Below are 23,942 nucleotides of genomic sequence, written 5' to 3'. Positions count from 1 at the left end.
CCAGGCTCTGTTTCATTTTCTTTTAATTGTGTTGAGCTCTTTGATAAGCTGGGGAGTCAGGAAATATTGATGCTGTATGCCCATACAGCTGAGAGAGTAGAGATGGGGTTTGGAGAGCTCCTTGAGAAAAACAGGTCAGTAGCTGATTTGAAAGTAAGTATAATTCTTTGGTTGCAAATGAAATGTTACAGGAAAGATTGATCTTTCTGTCATCCTTGTATTTTGTTGCTTCTCGCTTTTCTCAACTGCATTTTTTCCCTCATGTTAACAGTGACATTTTGTTGAGGCTTAGGAAAAAAATCTTTTCCTGTTAATCTTAGATTGTCTTAAGTTTCAGGCTTTCATTCTTTTGAATGAAAGTGTAGGTGTGAAGGGAAAAAAGAATGCCATTAGAAGTGTACGTATATATATACATACATAAAGGAGTATAAGGAAATGAAAAAGGTAAAAGGTGAAAACATGTTATTTATTTCCTTCTCTCTGTCTGTGACTTATGTCAGGAGAGATTCCATTCCTGTGGTGGTGTTGCTGACTGCTGGAACCTTCTAGAAATCTTTGCTTAACGGGACACTAATAGAATTTTCCCTAAGCCACAGCTCGTACTGAGTGAAGATAGAAAAGATGTCAATCCTGTGTGCCCTCAGAGCAGTTAGCTCAGTTCCAAGGCAGAACTCATTTGTGCTGTCAACTTAGTGGCTGTTTTCTCTCTTATGGATAGGGCTGCTTCCTTGTAACTAGTTGAGAAAGAGTACATTTGGTAGCATTTGGAAACTCCGCTGTAATCTTTAAAGTGGCTGCCCAGAACTTGTGAGGTGGATGCTGAGTTTGAGTGTATTCCTAATCCTTCTTTAAAGTCATGATACTATAGGGTTAAGAAGTCTGATTTTTGAGGAAATTCAGAGTGTGGGAACAAAAGGAGCCTTAGAGTTGTTTCTGTAGTAAACTCTTCTGGGTGGAAGAAGAAGAGGTTGATGAAAGAAGAGATGGCATTTTCTTTCAAAATGCTGTTTCTGTTCTAAAAATTTGAGAAGCGGAATATAGCAACTATTCTGGGTTTAACTGGAATAGAGTTAATTTTCTTCTTAGCTGAAAAAGCGATGTGTTTTGGATTTAGCATGAGAATAATGTTGGTAACACTGATATTTTGGTTGTTGCTAAGTCATAGTTATTCAAATAAAAGGATTTTTCAGTTTCCCATCCTCTGGCAGTGAGGAGCTGCACAAGAAGTCAGGAGGGAGCATGGCCAGGACAGTTGAGCCAAAGGTCAGAGATATTCCATACTATATGACAATATGCCCAGTATGGAAACTGGGAGAGTTATCTGGAAGGGGCTGAGTGCTGCTTGGGAACAGGCTGGGCATTGGTCAGCAGGTAGTGAGCAACTGTATTGTGCATTACTTGCTTTTTCTTGGGTTTTATTCCTCCCTCTGTCTCCTTTTCATTCCATTTACAGTTACTGTTGTAATAATAATGGTGATGATAATAATAATATTTTGCCTAATTTGAATTCCTCAGCTGTTCTTGTCTCAACCCATGAATTTTCCCATTTTCTGATTCTCCTCCCATCCCACTGGAAAGGATGTGGGGGGAGAGAGTGGCTGTGTTGTATTTAGTTGCTGTCTGAGTTTAAACAGTGAAAATTACTAGAGAGATGTTGAATTACAATTTAGTTCTTTCCTATTGTGTTTCCTAATCTTGGGTTTACTTTATGCCCTGCCTTTATGGTACCAAACTTTTCTTTAATATTACAATGTCATATGACAATCAGCTCCCATAATGGGAACACTGCAGAGCTGCAAGATAAAATCTGACTATCAGGGAGTAAACCCGTTATAAACCTTCATTATCAACATTTTAAAAAACCCAGAAAAATACTGCATAAGATACGGGAGTTTTTACATTATTTATATTTTGAGTGTGGCAAAAATCTGAAAAATCTCCTGTAAGGGATGAATGCTGCATTGATACAGAGCCAAGGGAAAAGCTTTACAGTAGAAATTGTTCATTGACTCTGTGACTGCAAGTGTGAAGAAAGAGAGCAGAGAGACTGCAAGAGCAGAAAGAATTAGATAACATTAATTTAAAAACACAACAAAGCCAAGGCACAGGATTGCTGTATAAACAGCTTTAACTGTATATATTTATTTCCAGTGGCTCTGAAAACAAATGGAAGATTACTGGGAAAAAAGATTAACTGTAACAAATGCAAGGAAATGTTTGAAGCAGTTAGAAAAGCTTTTTATAGTAGAGAAGTTAAATCTAGTTAATTGTGTTTGATTTTTGTTTTCATAATTACTTCCATTGTTTCACTGAACTCCTGCTGAATGTCTGACATAGTCGAGTTCTCATGCCGTAATTAAAAAAAATAAAATATATAGAAACTGAATACCAATGTGATTAGTGTTGTGTTACATACTTAAATACATGTGCTGCCCATACTGGTTGAGAGCTGCTTTATGCTTAGCTGAGGAGATAATCCACGGTTTGAAACAAAGAAACTGCTCTGTTAAGTTAGTGTGGTTAATGGAAGTGTTTGACTATACTTGAAGGTAAGAGGGGTCGTTGTGGTCAGGTGAGAAGGTCATGAGTAAGTCTTTGTAATAAGAACCCCAAATCATTTTAATTCCCACTGTGCCCCCACGCGCTGGCATTATCCAAGCTGGCAGCCTTTTGGAGCACTTGTTAGCAGCAGTCAGGGAGAGGTGAGCAGCACAGTCTGTGCAGCTGTTTCTGTGCAGCGGGTTTTATAAATCCTGAACTGGTGTGTCCTAGAAGTGTAGAGCACCTGACACACTGAGAGCAGGACATATGACATGTGATGTACGTGCCTTTTGTGGGTATTACTTTCTGAATCTGATTTCTAAAATACAGTTATATCAGGCTCTTGGAGCACAATTGAAGAGCAAGGTAGAAGAGTATCCTGCAATGCATGCACTTTTCTCTATCTGTGGCACAGGCTTAAAACCTGATTGTGTCTGGAGGGGTAAAGCTGAGACCATGTTTGAAACTGCAAACTCTCTCTCTGGGTCTAATTTTGGTTTCCCTTGCTTTGAGATAAACCCAATAAAGATCGATAAAGTTGCAGATGCTTGTTGTGGCTCAGTTAGACCTGAAAATACTAACACTGGGCAACAGGTAAGGAGCAACCACTGGCTATTTTTTGATCGGGGTATCACACCTGGATGCTGTGGTTAAATTGGCCAGTTATTCCTTCATCCTTTGTTTTGTTTCCAATATATTTCATGTTGTGTATTTCTGAGTACAGGTGTTTAGTTAACACAGCTAACTAAAGCTGTTGAGATTGAAAACTCTCAGGAGGAGCACTGTATGGCTTCATGTAAATGAACCATTTTACTGAAAAAATGAATGTGCCTAGCGATGTCACATCTGAAGTAGCTTCAGTTTCAGCTTATACCATGAAACTGCTTTCTAAGAGCTTTTAGGCAGGTGACAGTCTGATTCAGTAGGATTGTGACATGAAGAGCAGTGGAGACTGTAGGAGAATTCTGAAAGGCATTTTCAGGCTCATAAATGTGCAACTGTGTTTTGTTCTCACTCCTTAGTCTAGCCAGTGTTGTCAAGAAACAATCCCTTTTCTTCCATGGTGGATGTCAATCTGGCACCTGTTGAAAGGAAAACCAAGTCAAAAGATCTGCAGTGTCTTCTTACAGTTTGACAGTGGTATATTAGTTATCATTGTTTCTGAGTAAAGCCAATAGTGAATACATGATTGAGTCCAAAGCTCTTCGTGTAAGCCAAGGATCTTCATTATGGAGGCTTGATGTAATTGCTTGTGTAAGGGTTGCACATGGTGCATCATCTGCTTTGGATAAAAGTCCTCAGCAAGTGCTGTGATTTTTTTTATACACTAAAAATGAATATTTAAGACCCAAGGGAAGCTATTCACAACTTAGGGGAGCTAGGGATATAGTAGAAGCATAATTTAAAGTAGTTTATGGCTCTTTTAAAGCACTGTTAAAAGAAGTATCTTAACATTTCCTAGGGTGATCCATCACAAGCTGACTTGTCTGTTTAGATTTTTCCCAAATGTTTTTCTAGTTAGATAAAGGATACACTGAATGTGCAAAATGATTTGGCTGTTTTGTCTGAATGATGATAATTAGTAGAAAACTGAATTTTCCACATTCCTGTGTTTCCTTTGCAGCTGAACTGGGAGTTCAATGTTACACGTTATACCTTTTTGATTTGTTAGAGTACTTTAAATTCATAGGGCACAAAAGCTGGATTACATCCTCCATGTCAAGCTGTTCAGAAACTTAACTTGCATGGATATTTAAAAGAATATACAGGAAAAATTAAATTATTTCTTAAATATGCCACCCCAGGATGAATTAATCCACTAACAACACTATAACTCTAGGCTTCAGAGTCTGTATGTCATTGCACTGAAAACTTGCATCAGCTTACTTGTAGCAGTGTGATTTCAGAAATGTGGTGTTGACTCTTACTTTGTTAGCTGTAATTTTTACAGGTATCATTGATAGGAGCATTGTTCAGCCAGTGGATGTTTCAGTGCAAGATGTGGCTATTTGCCAATGACTCTGCTTGAGTCTTTATATTTTCAGAGGTTTATTTTTCTATGCACAGACTGATAGCAGTGGTGCATGCCAGTACATTTAAGGGAAAAAAAAGAATTCCTACTTAAAATAAGTGATTCTTTGCATTTTATAATAAACATGCTTATAAACACAGAAGCCTGGGAAATTATCAGTGTTTTTCAAGTAGGCATGTAAAGCACTCTCTTCAGAGAAGTTGTACAAGCTGTGTGCTATAAGGAAAAGAAATGAAATGTAATCATTATCCAAGTACAGTGAATAAAGATAAGAGTTCTCCACAATTTATCTACCAAATGTGTGTCTCTAACACAGTTACTCTAATACCACTGTTGTAATATTAAGTCTGCCCACATATTTTGTGCAAAATCTCTGTGGTGAGGCATTCATTGCCTTGAAAAGCTGACACAATGGAATGCTTTTTGTGCTGTCTCTGGACAAATTATAGTCCATTTTATCAGTTCCAAGGTCAGAGTATTATCATGGCTCTTAAACTGTAGTGTAGTAAAGTGGGCTCTATTGGATGTTCAAGGAACAGCTGTAAGTTTGCCTGATTACTGCAGCCAGGTATCTCCAGCACCAGAGACTTTTGTCTGAACCTATTTCTCTTGTCTACATTCTCATTTTTGCTGTAATTTGATTTCAGAATTGATTTTTACTGCAATATATATGGAGTTGTAGAGTTAAGGCACTCTCAAGACATACAGCAGCCATCGTTAACATGTCACTGTGGAAGTGCTTTCATTGCTTGTATCAGCTCTAGTGCTAGGTCAAGCATAAGTCAAAGGACACTGTTACTAAACACCTTGTACTACCAGAGTCTGTTTCTTTCCCTATCATTCTTGTAGACCACTTCTATCCTTAGAACTGAAAAACTTAAAAAGCCCTTTCACACAGAACCTGAAGTAGATTTGCATGGACTTAATGCATCTCTTTCCTTTTCTAACTTGTCTACGACTAGTCTTTACTTCCCTTTCAAAAAAACCTGCTATCAGTGTGAAACATTATTTTTATGCTCTGCATGCCTGCACTGGTGTGAGAACATTAATTTTCCTGTGAATAAAAATCATCATAATTTTTTTTTCTTGGCCCCTCTGAAATGCAGAACAATTATTTCAAATTAAGATCAGAATTATTTTTTTCCTAATAATAACTGTGGTATTCAGCAGAATCTATTTTTCTCACGGCAGACAGTCTAAAGCTCCTGCTATCCCCTGTGTGAATAAGGATAGTTCCTTTCCCATTTTGCACTTTCTCTTCTCCCCTTTTACACAGCAGTTCATCAGCACTGCTTTTTGATGTGCAAAGTGGGTAATTTCAGAAACATCCCTCTACCCCAAACCTCAACTTTTCCTTTTTTTTGGTTCACTCTCTTGAGTTCATGACCAGCTGCAGACAGATGACTGATTCAGTGATGTGACTTCTGCTCTTGGGAGCAGGTGAAGGAATGTGGGTGGCTTTCTCTTAGCTGCCATGGGACCCCAGCAAACATGGGCAGCAAAGATCTCAGAGTTCCTGCAGAGTAAAATGAGGACAAAATTGCAAATAAAGGTGACATCTCTTGGTAAGATGGAGCTTAGCGTGCTTTTAGTGATATGATGTGCTTTATTGACTTACTGTCTTAATTTGACTTCTAAATCTTGTTTTATTATTAAGCAGTCGTGGATAATTTTGAAATGGGTACCACCTTGCAATTGCAGTAGCCCTTTTTTTAGCCCTGTTCTCTTAATTCTTTAGGAACACTGGCATAGTCTGTAACTTTCTGTAGAGAAATAAACTGTTGAAATACTTTTTCCTTTCCTTTTCAGGGAGTAATATGTGGGAGGCTGTGGACTATTTGCTTCCGACATAGGAACAGCATTGAGTTGGGATTCTGCACTCCTGAGAGAATGCTGGGAATCTGCAGAGGGCGACGGAAATTCCTGGCTGCCTCTCTGACCATCCTTTTTGTCCCAGCCATTACGTGGATTTATCTGTTTGCTGGGAGTTTCGAAGGTAGGAGAGGAATAATGGCTGGTTGGGGGGGGGTGTTGAATGATTTGTGCCTGGGCAGACAAATGTAGATCAGTCATCATTCATTTTATTTAAATAAATCTCTTTGGGCTTGCATATGAAATAGTTCCCAAGGTGCAGATTTCAACAAAGCACCTTCCTTACAGTGTTCTCACAACTGAGGATGCCCAGTTAATTGCTGGCCACAATTACTTGGTTTTCCACTCACCTTTAAACTTTGAAGAAGCACAACTCCCCCCTGCCCAGTTTGCTGATTTTTTTTCTGTATTTTCTAATTGGTAAAAGTTGGTCTATCCTATGCCAGGTAAGATTTTTAGTATCTTGTTTCAGATTTGCTGAACACAGAAAATCAATTATTATCTATATAAGGTTTGTTTACATAAAAGTAGTTTGATCCACATCCACCTGACTGTCAGTAGATTGTTTTAGTTGGAATATCTTTCTGTCCCCTTCTTTTTTTAGGTGGAAATCCTCCAGTTTATAGGTACATTAACTTGCAGCTATGTAATGAGCACTTTTTAGAACAAACTTGAAATAATCACTACTTTGTCTTCTAAATTGCCTATCTGATGAAGTTTTTTTCTGGCCTTATAGATACTCAGCAGTTATACTTCAGTTAGGTGAGGTTCAAAGATTCTGGCTTCCCTGTTTTTTGCTACTTTATAGGTTTTTTGTTTGTTTTGTTCATTGTGGAGTTGAAACATTCTGTGTTGGGCTATAAGTACATTATTTTGGCAAGAGTAAAAAAAAAGTCGTTCAACCTTTGTAGTTGCCTTAGCATGAGGAAAGGTGTTCCAGCCTTGTAAGAACTGTTCAGTCACTAGTTTACAAGTTTGATAATTTAAAAAAGGCATTGCTTAAAATGTCAAGCTTCTTTCATGTATCCTTGGCTGAAAAAATCTGTGCTGTGTTTGGAAACAAAAGGGGCTTTCCATGTTAAATTACAAGTAAGAATATGTAGGATTTTCAGTGTGTGTTGCATACAAATCTGAATTAGTTATATGCCATGTACAAATATTTGTTTATGGAAATTTATTTGAGTACTTAAAATTCTACCTTAATGTGTAGTCTCCATGAGCTCATTCTAGAATGAAACACTTGTGGGATTCATGTTAAATTGGAAATACAAGGAGTGCTACCTGCATACTTAAAAATAATGATCTGGCAGGCAGAACAGTACTGATTTTGTTTGATTTTTGAAAGCTGAGCAAATGCAGGCCTCACCTTTTTTCTTTTAGAAGAATATTATGCTGCTTTGTCATAATGACTATTTTAATTGTGTCCACAATTGATAATGCTGTGGTGTTTTAAATTCCTCTGTGGGTAGAATCCTTTGTTTTTACAGAGAACTCAATACAAATCTTGAAATTTGCTGCTACGGGGTATTTGAAGTGACTTAAAGCTCTCACTGTGAATTAATCTTAAACGCAAACCAGGGAACAAAGCCCATTACCTATTGCAAAGCCTTGCACTGAAAAGGGCTGGAAATTATAGTTAGTAACTCTTCTGGTTATTTTTCTGTATCAGTTTTCTTTTTTCTTAATTTTGGATGGGGATTATTTAATAATTTTTGATTAAAAACTAAGGACAGTTAGATATTTATGTAACCCAAATATAGCTAGCATTTTCCTTAACTTGTACCTATTATGGACAAAAAGTTAATATCGTTTTGTTATTCTACATGACGACTTGTTTTTTTTCTCCACAGTGGTTCCCACAATTTATTCAAGTTTGAACTCTCTGTGGAGGTTGTAGTGAGGTGAGGGTGGCTTTCTTCTCCCAATTAACAAACAATAGAACCAGCAGAAACAGCCTGAAGTTGCACCACAGGAGGTTTAGATTGGATATTGGGAGAAATTTCATCATGGAAAGGGTTGACAAACGTTGCAACAGGCTGCCTAGGAAAGTGGTGGGGTGAGCATCCCTGGAGATGTTTCCAAGATGTGTAGATGTGGCCCACAGGGACATGGTTTGGTGGTGGACATGGTAGTGCTGGGCTAATGGATGGACTCAATGATCTTAAAGGCCTTTTCCATCATAAACAATTGTATCATTCAGTGATTCGCTAATTGAGTACAAATTGCCTCACAACAGCATTGTGCCTTGATTTGAAACCATCAGGAATGTAGAGTCCTCTCTGCCTCCTGGCATTTGTTTCTTTTGTTCATCACAGGGCTAGAAATTGTCCTTTCAGTACATCTGGTTTTAGATTTGAGTAAATGGTTCTTGTTAGACTTTTCTCTGCCAAATTCAAGAAATCATCAATACCTGGTATCTTCATAGACTCATTTAATTATTCAGTGTGGATGGGACCTCAGGAGTTCTCGCATTAAACTCCTGCTCAAAATCAGTGTGGGTTTTGGAATCAGGCAAGATTTTTTTAGGCCTTTATTCAACAGCATCTTGAAAACCTCCAAGGACAGAGAATACATGGACTTCCAGACACACCATGAATGAGTATTCTGGATAGTTTTTCACACATCAAGTAGTGCACCCATATAAATGGTGAAATCCCTGCTTGGGTATGGGGATCCTGTGCTTAAATTCAAAGGAGATTGCATCAACTGATCATGTTTTCATAGTCATTTCATCACAGAAAGCAATCAGGTTGGTCAAGCTTGATTTAACTCTGGTGAATCCAGTTGCCCTGCCAAGCCTGGGAAAGTTTTTGTTTCAAGACACCTACATGTAGTTGTAAAATCACCGTGGTCTTTTATTTTCTAAGGAAAAAGGCTGACCTAGCTGAGTTGTTGTAGCAAAAAATTTTGTGGAGATTTTTTAGTTCTTCTGCTGTTGTTTTCTTTGTTTGTATGTTTCAGGGCTCTAGACTCAAATCTCTGGTATGACATCCATAGTGCTGTGTCTGCCTCATGTATTCTTGATGGAATTAGGAGTTACATTACTCATCCATGTGTTTATATCTGAGAACTTAAGTTATTCATTTACCCTAGCAAGGGAGTGAGGTCACATTAGAAACCCTTTAAAAGCTTTGTTATGAATCTGTAATACAAAATATGCCTTACTGCAGTCTGTTCCCATGTCCTGCTTTTTAAATAGTTCCAAGTTCCTTAAGACTGAATTTTGTTTTATTTTGGATTTTGTTCTCTTGTCAGAAGGTACGTGGCAGCCTGCTGCTTCTTAGTTGTCACTCAGACACTTCCAGTGAGACCCTTCCCTTAGAATATTCATTGGAGGTGTTGTTACCCAAGCTGTGACAGCAGTAGCTACTAAAAGCTTCATTAATCATGTATAAATCTCTATTAAGGTTATGAAGCAGAATATTAAAGATAGTATTGAATATTGTATGGCCTTAGAACGTACCTGGTTACTGTTTTTAATAGTGCACAAGGACAGCATAATTTCAGTTATCTGTTGCTTTGAATGAAAAAGCTAATTGTTCCAACATTCTTAGATTATATTCAAAATAATAGAGTAGGAAAGGTGGAGTGCATTTAAAACAGGGAAGAGGAAATAATCAAATAATACATGATGAATTTTCATTAGAAAGAAAATAGCAGTTTCACTTACTAGTGGTAGCTCCATAAATAACTTAATTTTCCAAGCTATATGCAGCAGTTTTCTATCCCCCTTACCATGAAGGTCATGTAAAATGGAGGTTTAGAACTGTAATTTAACCATACTTTCTAGATTACTGATTTTTTAAAAAAAAGTACTCTGTGGCTGTGGGACCTCAGCAGATTTGCAGTCACCTCTGTTTTGACAGGGTGAAAATACACTTGAGTTTCCAGTCCCTATGTGGTGGATCCACTTGAGGCTGAAAGCCTGAAAGTGTGTGTGTGTAGAGCTCCTGTGTAGAATATATGTCCCAGGAAAGAGAGAGCCAGTAATGTAACCTTAAGATGAAAAATTGAAAAGTTACGTGAGATGCTGTTGGGAGTCTGTGAGAGAGCAGTTGACTTTGGTTTCTTTTAACTGCTCGGGTAGCATTTTAAAAAACAGAGTCTGCCTTCTTTCCTGACACTTGCTTTCCTTGACTGTCCTCTTTTCACTCCAGTGTTGGGCAACTATCATTCCCTGACAATTCATTTCAGTCAAAGTCATCTGTAAAGACATGATTGAAGCCAGAATTGGGCAAACACCTCATAAAATACAATAAAATAATCGAGGGAAGACTGCAAATATTCATCTTAATATTTAAATGGATTCACTTTGATGCTGTTCACACTCTTTTTGTGTATGTTTCCATAAATATTCTAGTGAATATGTTAATTGAGAAGGCTGTCTATGGGAACAATGAATATCCAGTTTTAATATTCATGGGAAATGGATTTTGAAATCATATTTGTGAATACTTGAATCAAAAAACTGATTCTGGGGGTTCAGCTTTTTTCAGTTAAGTGCCAAAAGTTTATCACATGATCTAAAGGCATGATGAAAACTGCCTGAACTTTTAATGCTTGCATTAAGTTGCTCATAGAAAGAGTCAAACAAATAATTAATTACTAAAATGTCTATCAGACACTTGCAACTGAATAACAAACATCAGAAAATAATTCCCTCGCAGACAATGTAATCAAAAAGACACAAAGCGTAGAATTGCTTTTTTTTATTACATTTCCTTCAGTTGGCCTGAATTTTATCTGGTATGTGTCTCAGCAGGATTAAATTAGAAATCTTAACCTAGTATCCATTTAAAACAGAAGCTTACACCTTTTCATTGATCCTGTCTTTTTAATAAAGTTCTAAGAAAAGAAGTCCTGAAAGGGTGCCTCTGCATATAAGGGTGCTACCGTGATGAGTGCCTGAACAGTTGATAGGAGGTGTTTTTAGTGAATATTGGCTGTCCTTAGTGAGAAAGCCACCCCTTCATTTCCATTCTGGAGTAAAAGATGCTGGCTTACTCCTCTCTTGTTGCATTTATTTCAGGTGATAGAGAATTGCCACTTAAGCACCTCTTTTTCTACTGCAATCGCTGTACCTTCTTAAATATATTTAGGGATCCACAAGAGTAACATTAGTTATGATAGCAAAAATCTCAGGCTTATGAGAAGTTTTGTTGCTCCTGGAAAATTTGTCCTTCTATGAAACCCTGGTGATTTGGTGATGCAGAATGCTGATAGAAGACCAGAAGGTACATGCTGTGAAAGCTGAGTCTCATTCTCTGCTCATCATCTTTAACTTAGAAGTCAGTGACCCCTGTTTATTTTATTTCACAGTCATGAGAAGCCTTATATGTCCATCATATAATAAAATAGAATTAATAAGTGAATATTGAAAGAGTTTTACTCTCCATTTTATAAATAAAAAGTCTTGTGAGCAGTGACAGGAAATTTGAAGTAGTTTCTGTACCAAAAGAAGAATGGCCTTACGCCAGGAATGTCAGCCAAAATATACCATGGTCATGAGAAGCTTAGGAATGTCAGCCAAAATATACCATGGTCATGAGAAGCTTTTGGAGGTCAAATGGTGGAGTTATTGAGGAATGTGGGTTTTTTTTGGTTTTTTTTGTTTTGTTTTGTTTTTTTTTTTGTTTTTTGTTTTTGTTTTTTTCTTCTCAACCACTTCTGCAATTAAACTTAAGAGTTTGGCAATACAATTTTATCCTTAGCTGGTAATATCCACTCCCGCTCAGCCCCTTAGAGGTTGAAGTCAGTGCTGTTTCTTCTTTAGCTTGCCAGGAGTTCACATCCTTAAACCAATACCTTGTCATCTCAGGAGAAGCCACGAATCCTACAATGGCCACTTCTTTTGTCAGTGAGCTGTGCCAAAGGAAAGCAAGTCCACGTAACTTTTTGGAATTCCAGTACAGAGGGCATGTGTTTTCTTTTGATGCATGTGTTTTTAAGAACATACTTTCAGAAAAGCAAAGTAAACTGAAAGCTTACCTTTTCTTCTCTGTACAATCTCATGATTGAATGGAATGTTTCTTTGCTTCTAAACATTAGTTTTCTCTTGGCTTACATTTTCTAGACAGCTCTTAATTTGTCATTTCTGGCAGAAGCATAAAGATGAGAATGAAAAGGAATTCTTTGACAGGAGTGAGGGGCCAGCTTCTTGGTAACAGCAGCTAAATGAATATAATTTGTGGGATTTCTCAAAGGTTTTGTTTCATCTTTGTCTTCCTCCTTCTTTGAAAAAACTTGAGAAGAATAAAAGTTGCATTACACAGAAGTGAGCAAATTTATCCCAAGAAGAAGGGCCATCTGGATGCCCAAGCTCTGTTAGGGCTGTGTGGAAGCCTCAGCAGTAAGACTGTTATTTCCTGATTGTTCTTTCTCTCTTTCAAAGATAGGTACATACTAACTTCATAGTCAAAACGTGTTTTTTTGGTATAAAAAACCAGAAGGCAAGGTGACCTTATCACTCTCTACAACTCCTTATCACTCTACAGCTCCCTGAAAGGTGGGTGTAGTCAGGTGGGGGTTGGTCTCTTTCCCCAGGCAGCAACTGACAGATTGAGAGGACACAGTCTCAAACTGCATCAGGGGAAATATGGGTTGGATATTAGGAAAAAGTTTTTTTCTGGAAAGGGTGATAAAGTGCTGGAATAATCTGCCCAGGGAGGTGTGGTGGAGTCACCATCCCTGGATGTGTTAAAAAAAAACCAACTGGATGTGGCACTTGGTACCATGGTCTGGTTGTGGTGTTAGGGCATGGCTTAGACACTATGATCTTGGAGGTCTCTTCCAACCTAGTCATTCTGTGATTAAATATCTTGTTAAAAATAAACAGAAAAAACAAACCCCAAGAAGCAGCACTAAGCTTTCTGAAACAAAATGTGCAGTTTTAAGTACACCAGAACTCCTTTGTGTGCTAGAACTAATGTAGCCTGACTTGCTGTGATTGATGTCATGCAGCTGATTGATGTTGAAGTTGCTTTTCCTACAATTTATATAATCTAGCTCCCATATGGATCTCCTGGTATCTAAATAAATCCTGAGCTCCTGCTGCAGTGTATTTCTCAATGGTAGAATGTTTGGCATCTCTCATATCTCTCTCTCTCTCTTCTCTCTCTCTCTCTGAGTTCCTGGCAATTGTAGAAGCTTCATTATCTCTGACTTCTTTCCTTCTAACAAAGTCATTTGAAATTAATCAGTGAGCTTTGGGGGCAAACAGCTCAACAAATTTATAAGCATAAGACGAAAAAATATCTGAAAAAGAGGTGCTTTAAAGGATTGAAATAAAAATTATGGTTTTGATTCTCAGAACAATTAATTTTGGCTGTTTGATTTTTGTGAAGTTTTTGTATTTAAAGTTTGTGGAGTGTTCTTCAGATCAGGAAGAAATTGAAATCAAAATCTGTCTTGTTAGACAGCAAATTGCATCTGAAGTGCCTTCCAGTACTTTTGAAACTTATAATGTGAATATTCATTTAAATGTATATAATACCAGAGGGAGGAGGAGTCAAGTTAAAAAAAGAATATTCAGATAATTACTTCACACACGGTGTATGGTTATTCTTAGGTTCTACAGATTATGCTCTGGAATGGTTTAGGAAAAGCAGCTGAGTGGGAAGGTTGATACCCTGTTACTGGGTGGATGTGTTTTAGGTACACTTTGCCTAACAATACCAGTATCCTCAACACATCTCTTTTATTCCCTCCATACCCTTTTCAAACAGTTTTCAGACATGACAGCCATTGAATTGTTCAGCTGAGTAATTACTTATTTCCCTTGAAGTTTTACTTCTCTTGTGTTGCTTTGCAATTCTTTTTTCTAAACTTGAAAGAGATTTTATTATAAATTTATCCAGATACCCTTGGACTATTGAGTGACATGCACAACTGAGTTCAAAAACATAGTCTGGCAGCATTTATCCTGGTTCACTCAGCATTGTAGATACCAACAAAAAGAGGAAAAGTTGATGACCTGGAGACTGGTATGATTTTAGCCGGAGATTCTCTTCCAGTTTAACCGTGTTCAAGCTATTTGAGCTATGCCACAGCAATAATTCTAACCTTTGGTATGACTGCCCTTCTCTATAATTCTGTGAAATGGTAAAAGTCCAGGATGTAAACATCAAGGATATAAACCTTTTTTTTTTTTAATTTTATAATTCTGTTCTTTGAAATTGTTAAATGTCAGAGTTTTCAGAGAAGAGGAATTAGGGAGAGAGAGCTGAAAGCAGTGAAGTTAAAATTACCAAAAACAATCATAGAATCATCACATTTTCCTGAATTAAATTCACAATCCAGAAGAGCCTGTGCTTCTGTTTGGTATATTTACTTTAAAAAAATTAATATAGGCCCAGTTACAATATTTTACTGTGTAAATAAAGTGTTTCACGATGAGACAATTTTTTCAGTGAACTTGTAATAATGTCTGTACCTATTCTAAAGAAGGGGTATGTGGTTTGCTCTCTGCATACTGCTTCCTGAACTTCTAAAATGCCTAGTGCAATCACCTTCACCAATAAAAAGCTTTTAAACACCTGGAGTAGCTTACAAACTTGGAGTTAGTAACATACTAAGGTTCTGAATGGAAAATCAAAAAATGTGTAAGAAGCATAGGAAGCCTGGACAGCTTGTGGACTCTGATCTACTCACTGAAGCCTAGGTCCCTACGTCTTCAAAGTGATTATTGTTCTTCCTAAGCAGATTAAACCCAGTGCAGTTATGGCTGTTGGTGCTACAATAGGATCTTCATTTGGTTCTCTAGACACAGGATTGGGGTTGTCATGGTGTAGTTTAAAATCAATATTGCATACCATTTGTGTAATATACAGAAGATTATTTCTGGAGCTGAAATAAAGCCATAGCTAATAAGATAGTATTATTCTTATAGGTTAGAAAGCACTTGAAGAAATTGCTGGAATAAAAAGTGTGAAAGCTATCTGTTTCTTATGGGATTAAATAGAGTGAAAAAAAAAAAACAAACCCAAAAATCCCAAAATAGTTGTTTCTCCCCAGCATTTTCTTCCTCTACAGTTTTTCCTACTTTATGGCTCACCTTTCCTTACTTACATGTCAGTACATCTCTCCTAGAGCAGTTGCAACAGTCTTTGTTTAATTTATTTCAAAACGGACACGACGAGAAATTTGTAGATTCTCAGAATTGCACAGAACAGTTGCTGATGTTTTATGGGCTTGTGAAGATTTGTAGGTTTTTACCATCATCTGGTAAATGTGACTGTTAACAATTAATGTCTCTTACATCTTGCATAGCACAGGCTGTGTTACATTGCCGAATTGATAGAATAATGCTGGCTGGTAATTCCTGCATCTGACCCATGCATTCTAGATACACCAAAGCTGTTCTTCTGGCCACATTTCCAAACTTGATTTTAAAGCTCATGGAGGATTCTAGTGCATTTCTGAGTAAATTATTCCACCTTGTTAAAAAATACATGCTGTAATTACACCTGTCCAGGTATTTATGGCTTCAATGTAAGAAGTAAAAGACAAGAAACAGACAATGGGGGGAAAAACCCAAAAACCAATCATTTTAGCAGTTTCAGTTTCATGTAAGATAAGTAATCACGATTATGAGATATTACAGTACATAAAGTGCACTGCAAGAAATATCACCTTGAGGACTATAGGTGAGAGTACTACAGTGCTTCAGCTATCACAACTTACAGCTGTTTAAAAAAAGAGATAAATTCATAGGATAACTGCTAATCTTCCCATAGCTAGTAGAAGCTAGTTATCAGGCTGATCAGTTGCCATCCCTGTCCAGAAAAACTGATTTCCCAAGCAGAATATTTGTTTTGGGCTCCAGGTTACTGTACCATTTTAGTTGTGAAAAATAACCCTTCAGACGGGATCAAATCACAATTTCAGTTGCAGGTTAAGTACGTTTATTAAATTTAAGAAAAAAGATGTATTTGAACACTAATTTGGCAACCAATTATTCATGGGATCAAGTTTTATAAACTTAAAACGTGTAAGTATTGTATTGTCAGTTTTCCAAATAAAACATAAAAATTACTGTAGTGTTTACAAGTTACTTTAGAGCATTAAAACATGGAAGATTTCTTATCCATTTCTTTCCCACTGTTAAGGCATTCAACATTCTAGAATCGTATTGAAATCACACCAGCACTTTAATATTTCACAATCAGTATATTTTCTGCCTGTCAGTGGATTTAATTTAACCTAACTCCGTGATTTTGCTTGTTAACTTCAGCAGGAATAATGTTTTTGGATGAATGAATGCTATAAAAGTCTGCTTTTTATTCTCCACTAATCAAACTGTTATAATGTGTGTCTCAAGGGATCCACACTGACTTTAACAAAGGATTCTTTTGGTCTGAAATGTAATACACACGGAATGTTTTCTAGCAGTATTAACTGTAATGGATTTAGCTGTTTCACCTCTTGCTTCAGTGCATTACAAACCCAAGGGTTTAAGGTAAAAATCTCAACAGAAAGGTTACATTTTATAGAATAATCTTATAGGAACCAAGTTTAAAAATCCATCTGTACAGCTACACGTAATTACTGGTTTCCAGGGAACTCCAGCTAACTTCCTGCAAAGCTTTGCCAATATACACAGAGGTAAGTAAGTTTGAAAATAACAATTATCTAACTTATTTGAGTTGGGTGAAGGTATTAGTTGCTTGTTCATGTACACTTGAGTGGAGATGTGATGAATTAAGTGGTCTTTCCTGTAGAATGCAAATGCAGTCGTTTAACCAAACAATTGAAACCTACTATTTATCTCCTTTAAATTGCAAACTTTGTTTGCCCACAAGCTGCCTCGTTGTAACCTGACTTCAGAGTTGCTGATGGTGCCTCTCAGCTTCATACTGAATTTCTTGCTTTTAAGATACTTATGAACAAAATGTACCCCTGTTGTTATTTGTGGCCTTTATTCCCTCTCCCCAATTTTAAACATTAGCGTGTGCTCCCTTTCAGCTGCCGTACTTGTACCTCAGTGATGTGTTATTAATAGCAAAGATGAAACAGTTTCAGCTCATCAGAGAAGAGATATTAATCATCATCGGGCCCAATGAGAAGTTTAATTTTCCGCTTCTCTTTTTTCACTAAGCCACTTTTTTCTGGTGGCTGTCACTCACACCGATGTCTGTAGGACATTTAATAACCTGCTTCTGAAGATGCATTTCAGTGGTTTCTTTCTTTTTATTTCCTCTGTCAATCACAGTGAATTTCATCACTTTAGGCTTTAATTGAAGACCACTGTGAGGAGATGGAGAGAAGAAAGTTATTTCTTGAACACAGCTACTTCAAGGATTAATGGTTTTTATTGTATTCAGGAGGAAGATGGGTTAAATCAAGATACTGAAAACTGTGGGAACTGTTGTTTTGGTATGTGATTTACTACCTGTTCCCCTTGAAAAACTCTATATCCTCCCTGTCCTCAGCTCCTGTTTATATGCATTTATTTATTTGTGCCTGAGAAGTATGCTTAGATTTGCAGTGCAATATGGATGATGTAGGAGCACGCTGAATTAGGGGATGGCAAGAGACTCCACATTGAAAACTTCATAAAACAGCTTCCAAAATGACATCTGTACTAATAAAAGCACTCATGTAGGGTATTAGAATAGTTGACATAGTAGTAGCAGTTCAAAATGGCATGTCTGTTTAGACTGGCACAGTTACCCTACAGAGAAACCCTATACCTAATAGAATTCTTCTCTGAGATGATGCTACTACTGTCACCTGTTAACTACAACCAGTGAAGTACTGATAGGTGTTAATGTGCAGTCTACATATCCCCCTATTTCAGGGGTTTTATCAGCTTCTAAGCAGTTTTAAAAGCAGAAGGGTCTCCATTAAAAGCAGCAGGAGGTTACAGTTTTCCAAGTCATAGAAGGACAGATCAGACTAAGACAAAGCAACACAGAGCTCCAAAGAAAAATTGTTAGTCTTTTCTGTGGTCTTCAGATAGACCTCATGTATTACTGGATTTGTTGGTTGAACAGTGAGGCTGCAGATTAATTGGAGCAGCACGTGATGTGAAAGCACTCAAGTAGCGTTTTCAGCAGGTCATAATTGTGGATGTTGCCATTCTTGCATTGCTGGCTCTGACTGCCTGGTTTTGAGTCAGCATTTCTCCTGTTCTAATATGTTTTAATAGAGGGTCCCTTCAAACTTGAAGAGGCTCAGGTTGAGCGCCTGAGAACTTCCACACATTTCCATTGCTACCACTAAAGAAATGACAGAACCCTTTCCACCAACAAATCTACAACAAATACTTGTTGTCTTTCTTCAGCTGGCCTGATAATTTACTTTTGCAGGTTGATTCAGGGGAGCCAGATTTAGAATACTATTGTCAATCTGAAGCAAAGCATAATGGTAATTTTGTGGGAAAAAATGTCCACACCATACTGCATTCTATGAACATATCTGATAAGCAGAGGAGGCTGAGACTTGTGATTTCCCTAATTATTTATTTAAGGGCAAGGTATGGCCCTTGCAAACAAATTGTTTGGAAAAGCATTTGCATATATAAATAGACATATATTTAATAGCTAAATAATTGTTTGCCTTATGTATCTGTCAGTACGTTACAATGAATAGAAAGACTTTTTTGAACATTTGAAATACTCTACTAGGGTCCTGGCACATCATTTGACTACATGTGAGTAATGGAATAATGTGATCCATTCCTGGACAAGGCTTATTTTTCTGCTAATTATTGTTTAATTGCACTAAAGTAAGGTACTCGATCTAGGAGTTGTGGTGAAATAGGCTCTGGTTGGAGGCAGACAAATAATGGAAGACTTCCACTGGAGGAAAAATTACCTGTGGTAATTTTCTGTAGTGCTCGTTGGAAGAATCAGATTTGCAGCAATTGAGAATTGGAATTGCAAGCAGAATTGTTGAGGGTTGGAACCTGTTCATAGTGGATCTCACAGAAAACATGTTCTAATGGTGTGGTGAAAACTGAGAAGTTGAGAGCTTAATTAGGAATGGAGGAGCTAATGAATGAGTGAGAAAAGAATAGTGCTCAGTGCTTGCCATAAACAATTTTTTGGTAGAAAGCTGAATGGAGTACTCGCAGGCTGGCTTTTTTTTATAATAATCTAGGCAGGAGGACAAGACAAAGGAAAGCATATGAATGCATTGCAAGCAGTGGGATGTAGTTAAAAAGCAGATTCCTATGGAAAAGAGAAGGTGTTACCTTGAGGAGCCAGGAAGACATGGAGTTCTATTATGAAAGCACCATTTGCAATATCACTGAGAGCAGCCTCTCTGGGCTGCACACTAGTCTTGTACTGGTTCATCATGGATTTGTGAAAAGATTCAGCACCATGAAAATGTGCACAAATTATTCATTAGGTTTGCATCTTTTGAAATTACAGGGAATTTTTCTATGTGAAACCTATTGAGAACATAAAAGCTACCAGTCAAACTTGCCAAATGATGATTAATATTTGGTAGTCATCAAGTGTTTATGGATTTAACTGAATCAGTGTTTTAAAGCTGAAAGAAATCATTAATAATTGTTAAAAGAGAATTTGCTGTTACGAGGAATACAGATAATCTGCTTATTTGGCCCTCTCAAGAGCAAATACAACATTAGATGAGCAATATATTGAACAGAAAGGGAAAAGTGATCCTGTAAGTGAGGCATTTTTGGTGGTGGCTGATGGTGGAAGGACTATTTAAGGCTAATTTAAGTCTCTCTAGACCTCCTAGCACTTTCTATTATTAGTCCTAACTCAAGAGCAGAGGCTATACATCATCAGCCCTCTAGTAAGACTACTGATGGTTATGTGGTTAAAACTAATAAGACTAGAATAATGAAAAGACAATGACTGCAATTTGATAAGGAGTTAATATTCTGCTTGTGTATACTAATGAACAGTTCCAGTGTATCACAAAAAAACTGAAGAAGTATCTATAACACTTAAGTTTTGGTTAATTTTTTTCTGTTCATGTAAAAGGAAAAGTACAGTTCTGGATGCTGAAGAAGAAAAGGAGAAAAGAAACAGAACTAAGAGAGTCAAGATTATTTCAGGATGGCTTGTTGAATGAGATAATGTGTTTGAGATTCCAGACTATGGGAAAATAAATCACATTCCTATTTAATACTATAGATTATTTGTCTCTAAAGAAAGCAGCAAAATGTTGTTACCAAAATGATGGCAATGCCAGCCATGGTGTATGGGAGGAAAAGAAAGTAAATGAAAAGATCTTTGCTGCTTCAGATAGCAAAAGTAGGGTAAAACAAATCAGAACTTCACATAAGCAGTGTAGTGCAAGATGTTTGAATTATTATTTCTGAGGATGTTTGTTGAGAAAGAACTGTCTCTTAGTAGTGTCCTAAAGCATATGATATAAGGTAAATCCTCTTCTCTGGCTGTTTAAAGAGAGAAAGGTTGATAAATAGTGAAATTCTCAGGAAGACACAGGCTGCGCGTTTGTATTCACTGCTGCAAGCTGACTAGACTCTTCATTGCATACAGAAGTGGATTGATCACAACATAACAAGTTACAGCCTGAAAGTGTAGCAATGGGAGATTTAGGTAGAGTTTGACAAGAGAAGTAGCTCTAAACAGAAGAGAGTTTGAAGTGTCCTGATTGTGAACAGGAGTTGTGGAACCTCCACCACAGATTTTTTTTTTAAAATTGAGCAATACAGTGGCAAATTAAAATCAGTGTTATAAGTGTAATGTAAGATACCTTGGAAAAGAGTGCCTTAATATGCTATAGTGGATTCTTAGGTGATTGTCACTGCTCTGGAACTAAATCTTGGACTTCAAATATTCTAGCAAATTTCTAGCAAATATTCTAAAAATTAGCAAATACTCTAGCAAAATTTAATTTGATACTGGGGTATAGTAGGTAACATATTTGTTAGGCAAAATTTGATAGTTATTAGGATGGGAGACTGAATTGTTTTTTTCCTTTACCAGATTGAGAGCTTTCTAAATACACAAGACAGGGCAGAGCTTTCCACATGAACAGATATTGTTAATAGCAAGACAAATGTGTTTTATCAGATCAGTAATGCATTTAGGAATGCAAATAGGAAGAAAATATCTGTTCATCAGATCAGTGTATTTCTGACACAATCTCTCTGTGGCATTAATGAAATGCAAAAAACTCTCACCAGTTTTAATGCAAAACTCAAGCTGTTTAAGAAGGGGCTTATATGATATTTCAGCCTGGGACAACTGGGCCTGAGCTCAATAACTGAAAAGGTCCCTTCTAATCCTGTGTGGTATCTTTGCAAATACATTCCCTATTTGCTTCGTGGAGCTCTCTTGGGTTCCACTGAACAGGAAATAAATAATCTCCTTTACTAGAGAAGGTTTATTATTTGGAGATTATGTTTTGGCTTCTTCATGATGTTAAAACACCATTTTTAAGGATTAAAGCAGCAGCAGAGCTGATTATTTAGTGGTTATTACTTGATGAGGTAATGACACTTGGCTTATTTCCTAAGCACTTTTTGATCTACTGATGAAAAACACTCTATAGGCTAGGTAATATTATTGTTAACAATAGTGGAGTGTTGGGAACTAATTAGTCCCACCAGCCTTTTTAGGCAAAGGAAAAGAAGTGTTGATGGAGAAAAAGGAACGCTATAAAGCTTTAGGAATGCTTCCTTTGAGTGACAGTCTCACTGTGTAACATGAACTACTCAAAGCACTTGGGTGCACTTGTGTGGGAGAATGGATTTCTTTCAAGGTGGGTGGTTCAGGGTTTATTTGGGGGGGGTGTGTGTGAGATCAGGTAGGGGGGGAGCTACAGAGGTGAGTGACTTACTTCCCTGAGCAGCTGCTAGAAGCTCCCCTTATGTCCAGCAGAACCAGTGCCAGCTGGCTCCAGGATGAAGGATGAACCTGCCCCTGGCCAAGGCTGAGCCCATCACTGACAGTGGAGTAATTCTGTTATCTGGGATAACAGAATGAACAATTAAGTAGGGGGAAAAAACCCCAAATCGAAACAGAAAGAGCAGCTAGAGAGAGGACAAAAAATATGTGAGAGGAAGACAGATGGGGAGCAGAATGAAACCCCATAACCCCAGAGGAAATCATCAGCAACATGCTACACTATGTATTATTTATAATATATTGTCTATGTAGTTTTTGAGGAAGCTTGATGTTGATGAAATCTGGTTCATGAAATCCAAATTTGAGACTAGATAAGCACAAATGAGTTATTTGTTCCCCATGAAGGCCTTCAGTAACCTTTAAGATATAAATGAATCCATGGGAATATTTTATTACAGTTTTTTGTGAATATGACAAATTACATATTTTTAATAAAATAAATATGACTGTCAAAAGGTTAAATGAAATAACTCTTTTTGAGAGTTTGAGTGCCCACAGGGAAGTCATCCAGCTTCTTGGCTTTAATACTCTTACACTCTAATAAACTTGAGGCTGTCTTCAAAAAAACAAAAAAAGCAGTTCCTCTGCAATTACTAACCACACAAAATGAAATAGCTTCCTTTTTTTTTACTTGATATCTTACATAGGTGGAAATTGTCTTGAAACTCTTGGAAGGGAGTACTAGTTTGAAAAAGGTATCCTGTAGTGTGAGTGTTAGGGAGAGAAAGAAAGAGGTGGTGCATCAGGACTGCTATCAGAAAAAGCAGAGTAAACTGAACTGGAATACCTCTGTTTCTTTCAAGTTTATTTTATGTGAGTGGGGAAATATTTCCTGGTTTCATATTTTTATGTAACTACATCTGTGTTGTTGTGGTGGATGAACCTTCACTGACTACTAGGTGCCCACCAAAGTCACTCTCCTCAGCTGAACAGGGTAGAGAAAACATAACAAAAGGTTTGTTTGTCAAAAAATGCTTGACAAAATCTTGTCATGCAAACCCAATACAGTGGTAGACCTCTTACTTAGTCATGCTTTACAGAAAGTTGTGCCTAATGTCATGTCTGTACATATGTTTGGCTTCACAGTAGACTGTGAATATGTAAGAGGAATTGTTCATCAAAGGGAGAAGACATTTAAGTGCTCAATTGCTCTGTTGAAGTTGGTAATTGCCCTTTCTTCCACTCTGCTGTTTTTCAAAGAACACACCGAATGGTCATTCTGACTACCTCAGCTTACTGGACAAAGTTGAAGGCAATTTCCCAATGCCTTATTTATTGATAATTCTTAGTGATTACTTTTGTTTCTTTCATATATGACTGTCTGGAATGTTTCTATGTAACTCTCCTTTCCGATCAATGATGAGGGTAAAAGCAGCAACAAAAAAGAAGTTAATTGAAGCTGTTTTCAGTTTGCCTGTTTTTGCCATTTCTTACTGCATCCCAGCCTGTCATTGCTGTGCTCTGTTGTTCACTTGCATGCTCACCTGCACCCCTGTTTACTCTTCCACATTTGTGCTTGTTTGCTCTCTATCACTTTCAGCCTCACTCACTCAAAATCCTGTAGCTGTTCTCTTGCACTTGTGCTGGCTCACACATCCCTCACACTCTTTTCTCCTCAGTGTTTTCACACTTTGAACCCT

The 23,942-nt window shown here is 37.3% G+C and overlaps 1 protein-coding gene across 4 annotated transcripts in view; it reads left to right on the top strand.

The window, feature by feature from the left end:
• The window catches only part of LARGE1 (LARGE xylosyl- and glucuronyltransferase 1), a 268,311-nt gene that overhangs the window by 73,350 nt on the left and 171,019 nt on the right, over positions 1–23,942 (top strand). For all 4 annotated transcript variants that reach the window (XM_086887298.1, XM_086887297.1, XM_086887299.1 and 1 more), the window contains one exon: positions 6,383–6,569. In XM_086887298.1, coding sequence (XP_086743424.1) covers positions 6,464–6,569 — 106 coding nt within the window. In that variant the 5' untranslated portion in view covers positions 6,383–6,463. The remainder of the gene's footprint in view (positions 1–6,382; positions 6,570–23,942) is intronic.

This window comes from Cyanistes caeruleus, chromosome 4 (genome assembly GCF_971803275.1).
Source record: "Cyanistes caeruleus chromosome 4, bCyaCae1.hap1.1, whole genome shotgun sequence".
Lineage (NCBI taxonomy): Eukaryota > Metazoa > Chordata > Aves > Passeriformes > Paridae > Cyanistes > Cyanistes caeruleus.
This window is presented reverse-complemented; position numbering and strand designations above follow the sequence as displayed.